The 14,196-nt window shown below is 32.3% G+C and overlaps 1 protein-coding gene across 2 annotated transcripts in view; it reads right to left on the bottom strand.

Moving 5' to 3' along the window:
* The window catches only part of ELP4 (elongator acetyltransferase complex subunit 4), a 276,719-nt gene that overhangs the window by 156,935 nt on the left and 105,588 nt on the right, over nt 1-14,196 (bottom strand). For both annotated transcript variants that reach the window (XM_011965594.1, XM_011965595.1), the window contains exon 6: nt 2,233-2,317. In XM_011965594.1, coding sequence (XP_011820984.1) covers nt 2,233-2,317 — 85 coding nt within the window. The remainder of the gene's footprint in view (nt 1-2,232; nt 2,318-14,196) is intronic.

Consider the following 14,196-nt stretch of genomic DNA (forward strand, 5'->3'; position numbering starts at 1 on the left):
GAATATAATTGAGCATAATACTTCATTTATATTTTAAAAAATATAATGGTAATTGCAAAAACAAAGGCTGAATTATAAATCTCTTGTGTCCTTTAGGATATACAATTCCTTTGCTATGCCATATAATAATGGGGCATACTGTGTGGCATAAGATTTAAAAAATGAACCTTGTCAGCTGTACAATAAATAGTTTTATTCCTATGAGAACATCCAAAATATTTAATCTGGTATTCTAAGTAAAATCCATGTCAAATTTCATTTTTATCATATATTTCTAAGATATTTAAAAATAACAAATGAAATTATGAGCACAATTTGTAAATGTCTGCACTCTAATTATTTTTATAGATTAGCTACACTACTTTACTTACTACCAAGGCTAATTATAAGGTAGTATACAATATTCTGTATTTCTATATGTTGTCTCAAATTAGTTCAGTTTATTTGAAAACATGTTTGAAAAAGATAAAACTTTTCTTTTAAAACATAAGATTTATTTCAATGTCAGAACATTATTCTTGACTTAGGAATAATATTTTTTGAAGTAGTGCCTTGTAGGTATATTTCTGTGGCTTCTAGAACTCATCTAAAGTTTCTGAGACAGATACATGGACTAACAAGTAATTTAGCAAACACTACAATTAATTTAAAGAAGAAAATTCATTATATTTTAGTTGCAATAAAATTGTAAGTATAATTCTATAATAATGTATTGGTATTGGTATATTTTAATTTAAAAACAGTTTTGGTATTCACCATATGAATGTCTACCTGAACGCTGTTTAATCTTCATAAAAGTCAGTAATTATAGAATTTCTGGTTCAGAAAGCCAAACCAGCTCCAGTTTGTTGTCTATCAATTTTTGTGGGGAAAAAAAAAAATTGTTTCTTGAAAATAGTGGTGTTTTCACAGTCGAATAAACAACTAAGAGAACAAATGTTTTATTCTATTCCTATACTAGCTTACTTAGTAAGGATTTTTACGATGTATCTCTGTGTGTGTGTGTATTCCTTTTGCTATTACCTTTGCTTTTGGGATTCTATAAAATTTCTTACTCTCAGAAGATATGTCATCATCCTGCAAGAGCAGCAGCTCTGCACACTGTACCATAGGAACTGTTATGACATGCCTGTTTCCATAGTTACCACAGCAAGTCGGGAGAGGTGTCTGTCAGGGACCAATTTACCTCTCCAGACAAGCACTGGCACCAAAGAAAAGACACAGTACCCACCAATATTAGGTAGGGCCAAAAATGGAGCAATACTGAGCAAAATAAAATTGTAATAGATACTAAAGGCTGTCACAAAAATTATGACATACATGAAAAGCCACCTATAAATAAATGTCTGTACTTTATCATACACACATAAGTATTTTCAACCTGCAATTAAACTGGCAATCAAAACAAATTGAAAAATAATTTATTTTGCATGGAAAAACTGTTAAATATAATAATAAAGTTTACAAGAATATTTAAAAATCCATGAATTAAGCACAAATGTAGCTGATGATGCCAAAAATAAGACTTTCAGTTTCTCTGTCTTCAATAAAATAATGGTGCTTTAGAAAGACTTCTGCTAAAATAATACAAATGTAATGCAAATCATTTAGTAGCAAAAGCAATTAAAATCACTGTGGAAGAATTCTGAAAGGCATGATATGTAGAAATAAAATCTTTCACATTTTGTTTAAGTTAAACTAACCAGAACATCTTTATTAGTGGAAATTTGGAGGAAGTTTTAAAAATTAGAGCTACAGAGAAATTGTCGTTATAAGATACTTAATATGGCAAATAACGTATTTTTTAATTCAATAAAACAAAGCATAATGTAATAAAATCTTAAGATAATTCTTACTCATAAGGTAATTTGAAATTAAGGTCGAATGACAGAAACAGGAACAATTTAAATAGAAGAGTACAAACCTTGCAGATTTAAAAGTAATTTTCAAAATGCAGCTACTTAATCCTAAATGCTACAAATGCATATTTAAAAATGATGTTGATAAAGCATGTGTATGTCTTATGTGCCTCCACTGAGAACTTAGCTGAAACTCTAAATACACAGTAATAGTCAAACTAAAGCTGCTTGTGCTCTGCTTATTTACATGTACTGTGCTTGAAAACAGCTTGTTCACTGTATATTATTCTAAAACTTCTGGGTTGCCACCCCTAAAGAATTTGAAAACAGCATTATATAAATAATTATAAAAGACTTTGAAGCTATTTAATACCTGAGGATTGGATCCATCAAATCCTTCCTCATAAATGATGTTCTGGATAAACTGAAGCAGCTTTATGTAGCCAGGGGTCAAAGAACTGTTGGTAAAAGAAGTGGTTCAAATACATAAATGGGTTATTAGACAGAAGTACAAAATCTATGCTAAAACATTAAGTAAATAATTAAAAGGCATACATTTATTAGATTACTTAAGAATGTCAAAATAGTATTATATAATCCTAAAATATAAAGTCAGTACATACAAGGAATAAGTTACAATGCTTTAAAATAACTTGCTCAGTGTTCCTGACATCATGGGGAGATAAAAACCTGTGGAGACTAAGATGACTTAATTATGTCAGGCTTAGTTACCTCCAAGAAAATTAATGATTTAATGAAGCAACCTAAAAGACGAAGCCACTATAGATTTTCAGGAGTAATCATACATAATTAACACATAGTTAATGAACTGCTATGCCAAGTACACCTGAATCAATGTCCTGATCACCTGAGCTTCCATCTTCCATCAAAGTTAATTTTCTTAGAACTTCTAAAATAATAGTAATTTTAAAAGTTGATTTTTTTCAGACACATGAAGAAAAGTGAGTATAATCTTCACTTCCTTTGTTAAAAGAAGGCAATAAATGGATGAATTTAAGAAGAAAACCAAATTTATTTCCCATATAAATACTAGCATTAATGTTATTGTTTTAAAATATTTTACAAATGCTACGAAATATCTCAAAGAATCTTTAGTAAGCATGAGGAAAATCTGCTTTACATTATCTGAAGTTAAGATTCTGCATAATGGACAATCTGTGTGCTCTGACTGAACATTAATGTCATGATAATGTCATGAGCATAGCAATTCCATAGACATTGAAGTGCCTAATGTTGTAAAAGCTGTGGGTGACCTTAAAATTACACAAGTATTTGCTTTACTGTGATCCTAAGTAAACAATCACATAGGCAGAAGAAATATCCTAAAGAAAGAATGAAATCTAATTTGAAGCATGAATGCAGCAGTAAAGAATATAAAATGTTAGGAAATATAGCAGACTCCTTAGTGTGCAAAATCAATGGTAGGTGGTTCAGGAAAAATATCTGTACATCTCTGTAAACATGTAATTGAACAGCCACAATAAACCCAAAAGTGTCTATCTTGCAAAAACAAAACAAACAAAAAAAATGCTGCTGTGTACAAAACAAATACAGCTCCAGATAATGAAGAATTTGGTAGTTTGGCTATTTCTCATACAGTTATTTCTCCATTTTCAGTGAAAATGCTGTAGATTACATAGATATATTTTTTTTCACGAGTGTGGAAATATGTGTAAAAATAATATTCTGTAAGGGCAATTTTATGACTATTTCATATCTTAACACACATTTGTCCCAGCTAGATCAACCTTTCAGAACACAGTGCTGCTGTCTGAATGCAGTAGATTCAATTCTAATCTGGATCAATTTGCTTTGCACAAGGGGTAAAATCTGCAAGCTTTCAGATTATGAAATGAATTCCAGCCAACCATCTGATGAATGTCACCATGGGTTATAGGAGAGTGGATCAAAAATATAGCCAATGCATTTTAATCCACTAATAATAATTCTACCCCAAACCATTATTATTTCATATAGTAATAATAGGGGATCATGCAATATTCATCTTTCTGTGTTGGGCTTATTTCATTTACCACAATGTCCTTCTTATTTCATTTACCATAATGTCCTTCTGTTTCATCCGTGTTGTCACAAATGACAAGATTTCTGTTTGAAGGCTAAAAGTCCATTGTGTGTGTGTAGACCACATTTTCTTTATTCATTTATCCCTTGATGAACACTTACGTTGATTCCATATGTTGATTATTGTGAATAATGGTACAGTAAACATGGGAGTGTAAATATGTCTTCAACATACTGATTTTATTTCCTTTACATATACAGTCATGCGCTGCATAGGGACGTTTTGGTCAATGATGGACCACGTATACAATGATTGTCCCATAAGATTAGAATAGAATTGAAAAATTCCCATCATCTAGTGATGTTGTAGCCATATTACTCACATGTTTATGGTGATGCTGGTATAAACAAACTTGTCCTAAAAAGTACAGCACATATAATTATGTATGATACATAATAATAACAAATGACAATTTTACTGGCTTATGTATTTACTATACTATACTTTTTATTGTTAGAGTATACTCCTTTTATTTATTGAAAAAAAAAAAGCTAACTATAAGACTCAGGCAGGACCTTCAGGAGGTATTCCAGAAGAAGGCATTGTTATCACAAGAGATGACAGCTGTGTGTGTGTTACTGTCCTTGAAGACCTTCCAGTGGGAAAAGATGTGGAGGTAGAAGATAGTGATATTGATAATCATGACCCCACACAGGCCTAGAGTAATGTGCATGCTTGTGTCTCAGTTTTTAACAAAAAAATTTTACAAGTAAAAAAATTAAAAATAGCAAATAGAATAAGAATATAAAGAAACAATATTTTAGTAGAATTGTGCAAAGTGTGTTTTAAGCTGTTATTACAAGAGTCAAAAACTCATTTAAAATGCAAAAGTTTATCAATTAAAAATGTTACAGAAGCTAAGGTGAATTCTTATTGAAGAAAGGAAAATATTTTTAATAAATTTAGTGCAGCCTAAGTGTACAGTGTTATAAAGTCTACAGTAGTATGCTTTAGTATATTAGGCCTTCACGTTCACTTACCACTCCTTTACTGACTCACCCAGAGCAACTTCCAGTCCTGTAAGCTCCATTCTTGGTAAATGCCTTATACAGGTGTACCCCTTTTTATCTTTTAGACTATTATTTACTGAACCTTTTCTAAGTTTAGAAACACAAATAACTGTATTAAAATAGCCTATTCAGTCCAGTAACATGCTGCACAAGTTTGTAGGCTAGGCCCAAGAGAGTACTATAGAGCCTAGGTATGTAGACTGTACCATGTAGGTTTGTGTAATTACTCTCTATGATGTTTGCACAATGATGAAATTGCCCAATAATGTATTTCTCAGAATATATTTCCATTCATAAGTGTCAAATGACTGAATGCTCAGAACTGGGGTTGTTGGATATGTTGGTTCTCTTTTTGATTTTTTAAGGAACCTCTATACTATTTTCTACAATGGCTGTTCTAATTTATATTTCCACCAACAGTATACAAGGGTTCCTTTTTCTCCAAATCATCTCCAACACTTCTGTCTTTTTGATAACAGTCATTCTAATAGGTGTGAGGTGAAACTTCATTGTGTTTTTAATGTACATTTCCCTGATGATGAGTAATGTTGAGCACTTTTTCATATATGTATTGGTCATCTGTATGGCTTCTTTTGAGAAATGTCTATTTTGGTCCTTATCCAATTTTTAAATTGAGTTATTTGTTTTCATGCTATTGTGTTGTTTGAGTTCCTTAATATTTTGAACATGAACCCTTTTACTAGACATATGACTTGCAAATATTTTCCCCCATTCCATAGGTTATTTTTTTACTCTGTTGATTCTTACCATGTTGCACAGAATAGGGGGTTGTTTGATATGAGAATAAAAAGGAAGATGCGAAGCCAATACTTCTTAATTTCTTATTTAACCCTGACAGTTCAATCATCAACAATGCTTAAAATTTTATAAGTAATAAAATAAATTCCTCTAATTAGATTTCTAGAAAAATAAACTATTTGATAACAAATAAAATGGAATAAATCAATAGATTTAGGTATATCAATTGTGAATATTAATTTTTGAATATATGAGATTAAATCATTTAAAACTGAAATTATTTACATGATATTGATACTAAAATACTAAGTACTGTTAATCTCCATGTTTCTTTGCCAGCAATGTTTATAGTAATATATATACACACACACACATATCTTTTTGCTGAAAATCAGTATCTTGTATTGTCATCTAAAATTTTGGTTTGTTATTAAAATCCTTTGCTTTTGAGGATGTTTACTCTTGTGTGTGTGTTTAGTAGTGTAGGCACTGATAAAACAGGAGTTGGCAAGAAGTAAACCCAGTTAAAAAGATCCTGGCTTCTTTACTAATGTTTCCAAACATTCAACAAAGATTACGTTATCAAAGTATTTAAAACATGCTTCAAAAGTGGCACATTTCTAATCATTTTGTGATCACATTATATGAATTTACATACTATTTTGCCTGATTTTCTTGTATTTTCAACAACTTTTATATTACAATGATGTATTTTGAGATTCTACAATGTGCCTTTAAAACTATTAGCTATACAAAGAACATAAAAACAATTACTAGAACTTTACTTTTTACCTTTAAAATATCAAACATTTAATATTTTCTTTAGTTAATAAAGTAAAATTGTTCCATGTGCATTATTCATGCTTTTCTGCTAATATTACCATGCAGTTTAGCAAGAATTTATTTCTTTATACTAATATATAAACATGGATAAAAGGGGCCAAATGACACAAATGTAAACCTGTTTTCTGATAACAAAGTTTAATATTTTTTAGAGATGATAGAAAAAAATGAAACTCATGCTTATCAATATTCTATCCCCCATCTCTAATTTTCCTCAAGAAGTCTAAAGCACATTTGCATCACATTATTTTAATTCCTATCAACAAACTGCATTGGTTTTGCTGTGAAAAGTAATGTTGTCATTCACTCTCATTAAGAAAGATAAAAACATTAGCTGTAAGAAAAAGAATCAGATGTAGTATTCTACAAAAGAAATCAAGCAGAGGTTGATGATAAATAACAGTTAAAAACTACAGTTTTGGAAACAAACAAAGGAATGCTTAGCAAAAGTCTTCAAAGAAACACTTAAAAATCTTTTAATAATTAAGAAAAAAGAAAAAAAGTCACTTCAACTGAGGGGTTTAATAAAAAAATATTTAAATATGAGTAAATAACAATATACAACACTGCCACCACCAACAAAAAACCTTGGGTAACAGTAGACAAGATTTTATCAGTGAAAAGGTAAGTTACAAAAATAAGATCATGTACATGTGATATTAAAATAACTTGTTGATAAGTGAAAAATCTATACATAGATAACAGGCTCTTAGGTTGATTTTCAATAGGACTACCTGATTTTAACTATATCATCTGATAAAGTGTCTGGTACATAGTAAATAATCAAAACACTTTTGTATCACAGTCACCACATTTGCTGAATAGAATAACCTTGTGAGGTTAAGTATAGTCATTCTCCCCATTTTATGGTTGAGATTTTAAGACCATTTTGAGGCTAAGTAATTTGCCCAAGGCTGTACCACAATTAAGAGACACAAATGGCACTTAAAACTCAAAGTTTAAAAAACTCAAATTACCTGCTCTTTTGGCTATGCTAAGATAAAGTCCCAGATGGCGATCTAGATTCAATGAAAAGCCTGTGGTAATGTGGCCTAGAGGAGGTCTGAACATGGCTTCATTCAACATAGCCAAATGAAGCATTCAGGTGCATAGTTTTAGGAAGAGATTTCTCTTTTAGTTGCACTGATCGAGGCCTCCACCAAGGCCTTACTTACAAAGCACTTGGTAAACGATGAATAAAGAAAACTCAATACTGTGAAGTGTATGCTTACAAATATATAAACTAGATACGAGTATTGTACAGTGGAATGTAGGTTTAAGATGTGGGTTCTAGTTCTACCTGTGTCAACATGTACATGTGTGGTATAAGGTAAATTGTTTAAATTTTCTGTCCTGGTCCTCGAAATTTTCTCATCTGTAAAGCCAAGGGTTGCATTAGATAATCTATGTTGTCCATTCTGACTTTGAAATCATATGGTTCAAAAATGATTTTTCTCATTAAAATCAGTCATTGCCGGGCTTTTAAAAATAAGAATTTCTTGTGTATTTAAATATTGATTTAACTACTTGATAGAAATACTTAGGACAAGAAGCTGTTATCACTCCCAATTAGGATTAATTTAAAGTGAAGATGAAGCATTTTTGACATTATTATGCAAATAAATGAGAAAGTATGATTTGTATTACCAAAATTCTATTTACACATATATGTCATTCATCTATGACAAATAGTGAGATACCCTTGTAAGGCAGTAGGCACAATATTAAGTGTCTCAACTAATTGTATAAAATAGTTTGCTGAGCTAGTTATATTAGCATATAATTTGCATGTGACTATAGAGACTGTGAAGTCTATTCACAAGTAATTTTCAAGTTAAAAATTTCATTACTGTTACCTTGAAGGCTGTCATTTACTGATTTTTCTCCACTGATGATTTGCATCTAAGAATACTGAGTTTGACTATCTTCACCATGGATGTTCAACTAAGAACTTACAAAGTGTAGGAATGTATTAAGCGCACCAAGAAGAACAATAATCAGCAGAAACCTCTGAGCCACAGTTAGGAAAATACTAAGAACTACGAGGATGCACAAATTACATGTAGGGGCTAAGCAATCCATATTCTTACAGGGATACTATTAAGAGGGGTTATGATCCTTCATGAAAAATAACTCAGCTTGACATCACTCTGACTTCCTTTAATTACTGATGTAAACAAGGTTTTAGACTATGTCTCCTACTACGCTTCACTGTTGCTGTCATCTATCCAACTCTGGGTCATGACTCATTTAACACTCTGGCCTTTCAGTTTTTTGATCTCTCTTCCAATGATCTATTCTCCATTCTATTTAAGTTGATCATCCCCATGGTTGTTTCTTAGACCATGTCATTATCAATAACTAGCATACCTCTATAATCTCAATTTCATGCATACCCCTCTACATAACCACTACTTTCTTTCCCCCTAGTACCCATATACAATCATTTGACCCTGCTGAGATCTCTATATCATTGTCTACCACACCTTTCACTCACCTGCTTTGATAAGCTCTTTCAATTAATTAAGCATCTCGATTCATGGTCAATCCTTATCTTCACTTCCTTGCTCTTCTCTTGCTTTGTCACACTTCCTGCTATTCTGGCTAAACACAACTCTCTGTCTATTCCACACTTGCCTCAGTATAGCTAAAAATGGCCAGAGAAACAGACTGGTATGACTTTAATTTCATGACCACAAACCTCAATAGGCCCTTAAGGCTATTCCCATTATATATATCCTCACTCTCCTAGATGATAATGTCATACTTTCTCTTTTCCTTTTTTAGTTGAAACCTCCAATATCTCTTCCTCCATCTTCATTATCAGTTTATAACCTTTGACTGAGAAAACAGAAGCAGCCAGAAGGTGTCCTACCACTACATTTTCTACCTGCTATGGTTTGAATTCTTGTGTCCCCGCAACACTTATATGTTGAGCGCTAATATGCAACAGTATTAAAAGGTGAGAACTTGAGAACACATGAACACAAGGAGGAAAACAACACACACTGGGGCCTTTTGGAAGGTGAAGGGTGGGAGGAGGGAGAGGATTAGGAAAAATAACTAATGGGTACTAGGCATAATAACTGAGTAATGACATAATCTACAAGAAACCCCCATGACACAAGTTTGCCTATGTAACAAACCTGCACTTATACTCCTGAATTTAAAAGTTAAAAAAAAAAAAATTAAAAGAAAGAAGTGAAAACTTTGGGAGGTGATTAGGTCATGAGGGTGGAGCACTCATAAATGAGATTAACACTCTCTTAAAGAGGTCCATGGTAGCCTACATTCCTCTTCTGCCATGCGAGGTTACAAAGAGAAGACACCTATCTATGAAGAAAGGGGGCCTTCACCAGAACCTGACAATGCTGGCACCCTTATCCTGGAACTTTATAGCCTCCAGAACCATAAGAAATACATTTCTGTTATTTATAAGCTGTCGTTTACGATATTTTTGTTATAGTAGCGTGAATAGACTAAGACACCACACTCTCAGCATGTGTAATCAAATATATATTCTGTCTTCTCACAGGCTGCCATATGTGAACTATCTAAACTCCTATAACAACCCAGTACCTCCACTTGTGCACGGGCCTCATACAAAAAAATATCACTTGGACAATTCTCTCCTCTCTCCTCCATTATTAACTTCTCTTTTTCTATTGATTGTTTCCTATAATATATAAACATACTGTTATCTCTCCCTTGAAAAAAATATAACAACCACTTGTCCCATCTCCTTTGCCAGCTACTACTCTATTTCTCTGCATCAAACCCCCTTAAATTTTCTAAAATTCAGTGTCACCACTCCTCTCCTTACATTTTCACTTAAACCCATTCCAAGTAGGCTGTCACCACCCCCATCCCATCCATTAAAACTGCTTTCATTACGGTGACTGATGACCTCCAATGGCTAAATTCAATCGGTCTCTTTTCTTTTCTTTGGTAACAACTTTATTGAGATAGAATTCAGATACCACACAATTCACCCACTGAAAGTGTACAGTTCAATGGTTTTAGTATATTGACAGCTATTTAAGTATTACCACAATTTTAGAATACTTTCATTCCTTCAAAAAGTAATCTCATACCTGTTTTATCAACTCCCTCCAATTCTACTAGCACTAAGGAACCATTAATGTACTTTCTGCCTCTCTATATTTCATATTATTATTTCATATAAATGAAATCATGTAATACGTTGTCTTTTATGACTGATACTACGCTTTGAATGTTGGTCCCCTCTAAAATTCATGTTGAAATTTAGTTGCCATTGTTACAGTATTAAGTGGTGGGACCTTTGAAAGGTCATTTGGCCATAAGGGCTTCACCATCATGGGTGGGATTGGTGCCAGTAAAAAAGAGCGAGTTCAGTCCTGTCTCATTCTCTTGGTTCTTCCATTCTTTTGCCATGTGAGGAACAGGGTTCCTCCCCTCTGGAGAATGCAGTATTCCAAGTACCATGTTGGAAGTGGAGACTAGGTCCTTAACTGACACCAAACATGCTGGCAATTTTACCTTTGGCTTTCAAACTTTCAGAACCACGAGAAATAAATTTCTATTGTTTATACATTACTTAGTCTATAGTATTCTGTTATAGCAGCACAAAATGGACTAAGACAATTGGTTTCTCTCACTTACTATAATGTTTTAAGGATTCATCTGAGTTGTACCCTGTATCAGTACTTCATTCCTTTTTATGGTGAAATAAATATTCCATTGTATGGATATACCATATTTTATCCACTCATCAGTTGAGGAACAACTGTGTTGTTTCCACTTGTGAGCTATTATGAATAATGTAGTTATGAACATTTATGTACAGGTTTTTGTACATAAATGCACACACACACAAAAGGTTTTGTTTTGATCCTCTTGGGGATATACCTAGGAGTAGAATTTCTGGGTCAAACGGTAACTTTAACTTTTTGACAAATGCCAGAGTGTACCAGTCCAAACGACTATACCATTTTACGTTCTCACCAGCTGTGTATGATGGTTCTGATTTCTTTACATCTTTGTCAACACTTTTTATTATCTGATTCTTTCATTCTAGCTATCCTAGAGGATGTGAAGTGTATCTCATTGTGTTTTTGCTTTTGGGGTGCTTTTTTTGGCTTGGAATATTTTTATTTGTCATTTTACTTTGAGTATTTCTTTGTTTGGTTTTGATTTATCTTCTACTAAAAGAATATGCTGATTTTTAAATCCAATCTGTTTTTCCCCATTTTTCTTTTTAATTGTGGTTAAAAAAACCCATATAATATAAAATTTAGTATCTTAACTACTTTTGAATATATAGTTCAGTAATGGTAACTATATTCAACAGATGTGTTGTGTAACACTACTTAATATTAAGTTAAACAGATCTCCAGAAATTTTTTATCTTGCAAAACTGAAACTGTATATCCATGAAACAAGAAACAACCACTCCTCATTTCCCTCTTTCCCTCAACCTGTGGCAACCACCATTCCATTTTTGGTTTTTGTGAATTTGACTACTTTAGATATCTCATATGAGTAAAACCATATTTATCTTTTTGTAACTGATTTCACTTAGTACAACATCAAGGTTCATCCATGTTGTAATATGTATTTTACATATGTATTTATATATGAAATATATATTTCCATCATTTTTAAGGCTAAATAACATTCCACTATATGGGTAAATTTTGTTTATCAATTTATCAGTTGGTGGACATTTGGACTACTATCACCTCTTGGCAACTGCAAATAATGCTGCTATGAACATGGGTGTCCAAATATCTCTTTGAATCCCTGCTTTCCATTTTTTTGGACATCTACCTAGAAGTGGGATTGTTGGATCATACAGTTTTGAGAAACTGCCACGCTGTTTTCCATAGCAGTTACACCATTTTACAATCCCAATAGTGCACAAGAGTTCCAATTACTCCATATCCTAACCAACACTTGATCTTTTCTGTTCTTTTTTACTTTTTTCTTTCCTATTTTTTATTTTTATCCTAACAGATGTGGGGGATATCTTGTGGTTTTGACTTGTATTGTCTAATGATTAGTGATAGTGAGCACTTACTCATATGCTTGTTAGTCCTCTGTATATCATCTTTGGAGAAATGTCTATTCAAGTCCTTAGCCTATTTTATAAAGTCAGGTTATTTGTTTTTATGTTGTCATATTGTAAGAGTTCTTCATTCTGGATATTGGCCTCTTATCAGATAATATAATTTGCAATTTTTTTTTTTACCATTTCTTATGTTGCCTTGTCACTGTTGATTGAGTCCTTTGATGCACAAAAGTTTATGTTTGATGTAGTCCTATTTGTCTATTTTTGCTTTTATTGTTTGTGCTTTTGGTGTCATATCCAAGAAATAATGGCCAAATCCAAGATTATGAAGTGTTTCCCCTATGTTTTCTTCCAGGATTTTAATAGTTTTGAATCTTATGTTTACGTCTTTAATCCATTTTAATTTTTGCATATGGTGTAAGACAAGGATTTATCTTCACTTTTATTTTTATTTTTTGCATTAGATACCCAGCTTTCCCATTTGTTAAACAGTCCCTGTGAGTGATCTTGGTACCCCATTGAAGACTGTTTGACCATATACGCAAAAATTTATTTTTGGGCTGTCTATTCTATTGGTTTGTGTATCTGTCCTTACACGCAATTTTTACTTTATACCATACTATTTTAATTACTGTAGTTATGTAACATGTTCTGAAATTAGAAAGTATAAAACTTCCAACTTTGGTCTTTTTTAAGAGTAAGTTGACTGTTTGGGGTCCCTTGAGTTTTAGTCCGTGTGTAACTTTAAATAAACTAAATCTGTTGTTTCTATTTCCTTCTTTTCAAACTGGGGATACTGCTAACGTCATAGGATTTTTGAAGAATTAAATGAGATAACAAATGTAATATGCTAAGTATAGTACTTGACAGAAAAATCGGTTCTCAATAACTTAGTTATGATCAATCCCCATGAAGTCAATATAATATAGTAACACTCCAGTTGCAGGATGGAGGGTGATTGGGTGGGATGACTAGATGGACAAATTTCAAACATATAAACAGAAATAATAACAATTATGATGGCTAAAATTCATTAACTCTTTACTATGCCAGCCACCGTATGCTAAGTGCTATCTCTATGGTTCTGGTTTATGTTTCTTTTGATATAGTGACATTTATCGGTCATTCCTGTATCTTCTTCTGAGAACATCCTCTTAACGTTCACCTTTTGCTTGTTTTGAAGTAGGGTATTCAATTTTTTCTTACCCATTTAAACATAACCATAATTTATGGAAACATATGCATATATGTTTGTAATTTTTAAAATTTTGAAATCATCTCGAACTTACATAAAAGTTGCAAATACAGAACAAAAAATCTTTTTTTCCCATTCCACCTGAGAGTAAGTTGCTGACCTGATGACTTATCACTTCTTAATAATTTAGGATGTGATTCCTACAAACAAGGACATTCTTCTAGAGAATAATACAACCATCTGATCTGGCATATTGGTAAAAGTAGGAAACTGAGACTACCATCTAATCCTCACATCCCATTCAAGTTTCACCAGTTGTTCCAATATCATCCTATACAACAAAATGAAATAGTTTAGAATCATGTGTTGCATTC

This window comes from Mandrillus leucophaeus, unplaced genomic scaffold (genome assembly GCF_000951045.1).
Source record: "Mandrillus leucophaeus isolate KB7577 unplaced genomic scaffold, Mleu.le_1.0 Scaffold73, whole genome shotgun sequence".
Taxonomy (NCBI): Eukaryota; Metazoa; Chordata; class Mammalia; order Primates; family Cercopithecidae; genus Mandrillus; species Mandrillus leucophaeus.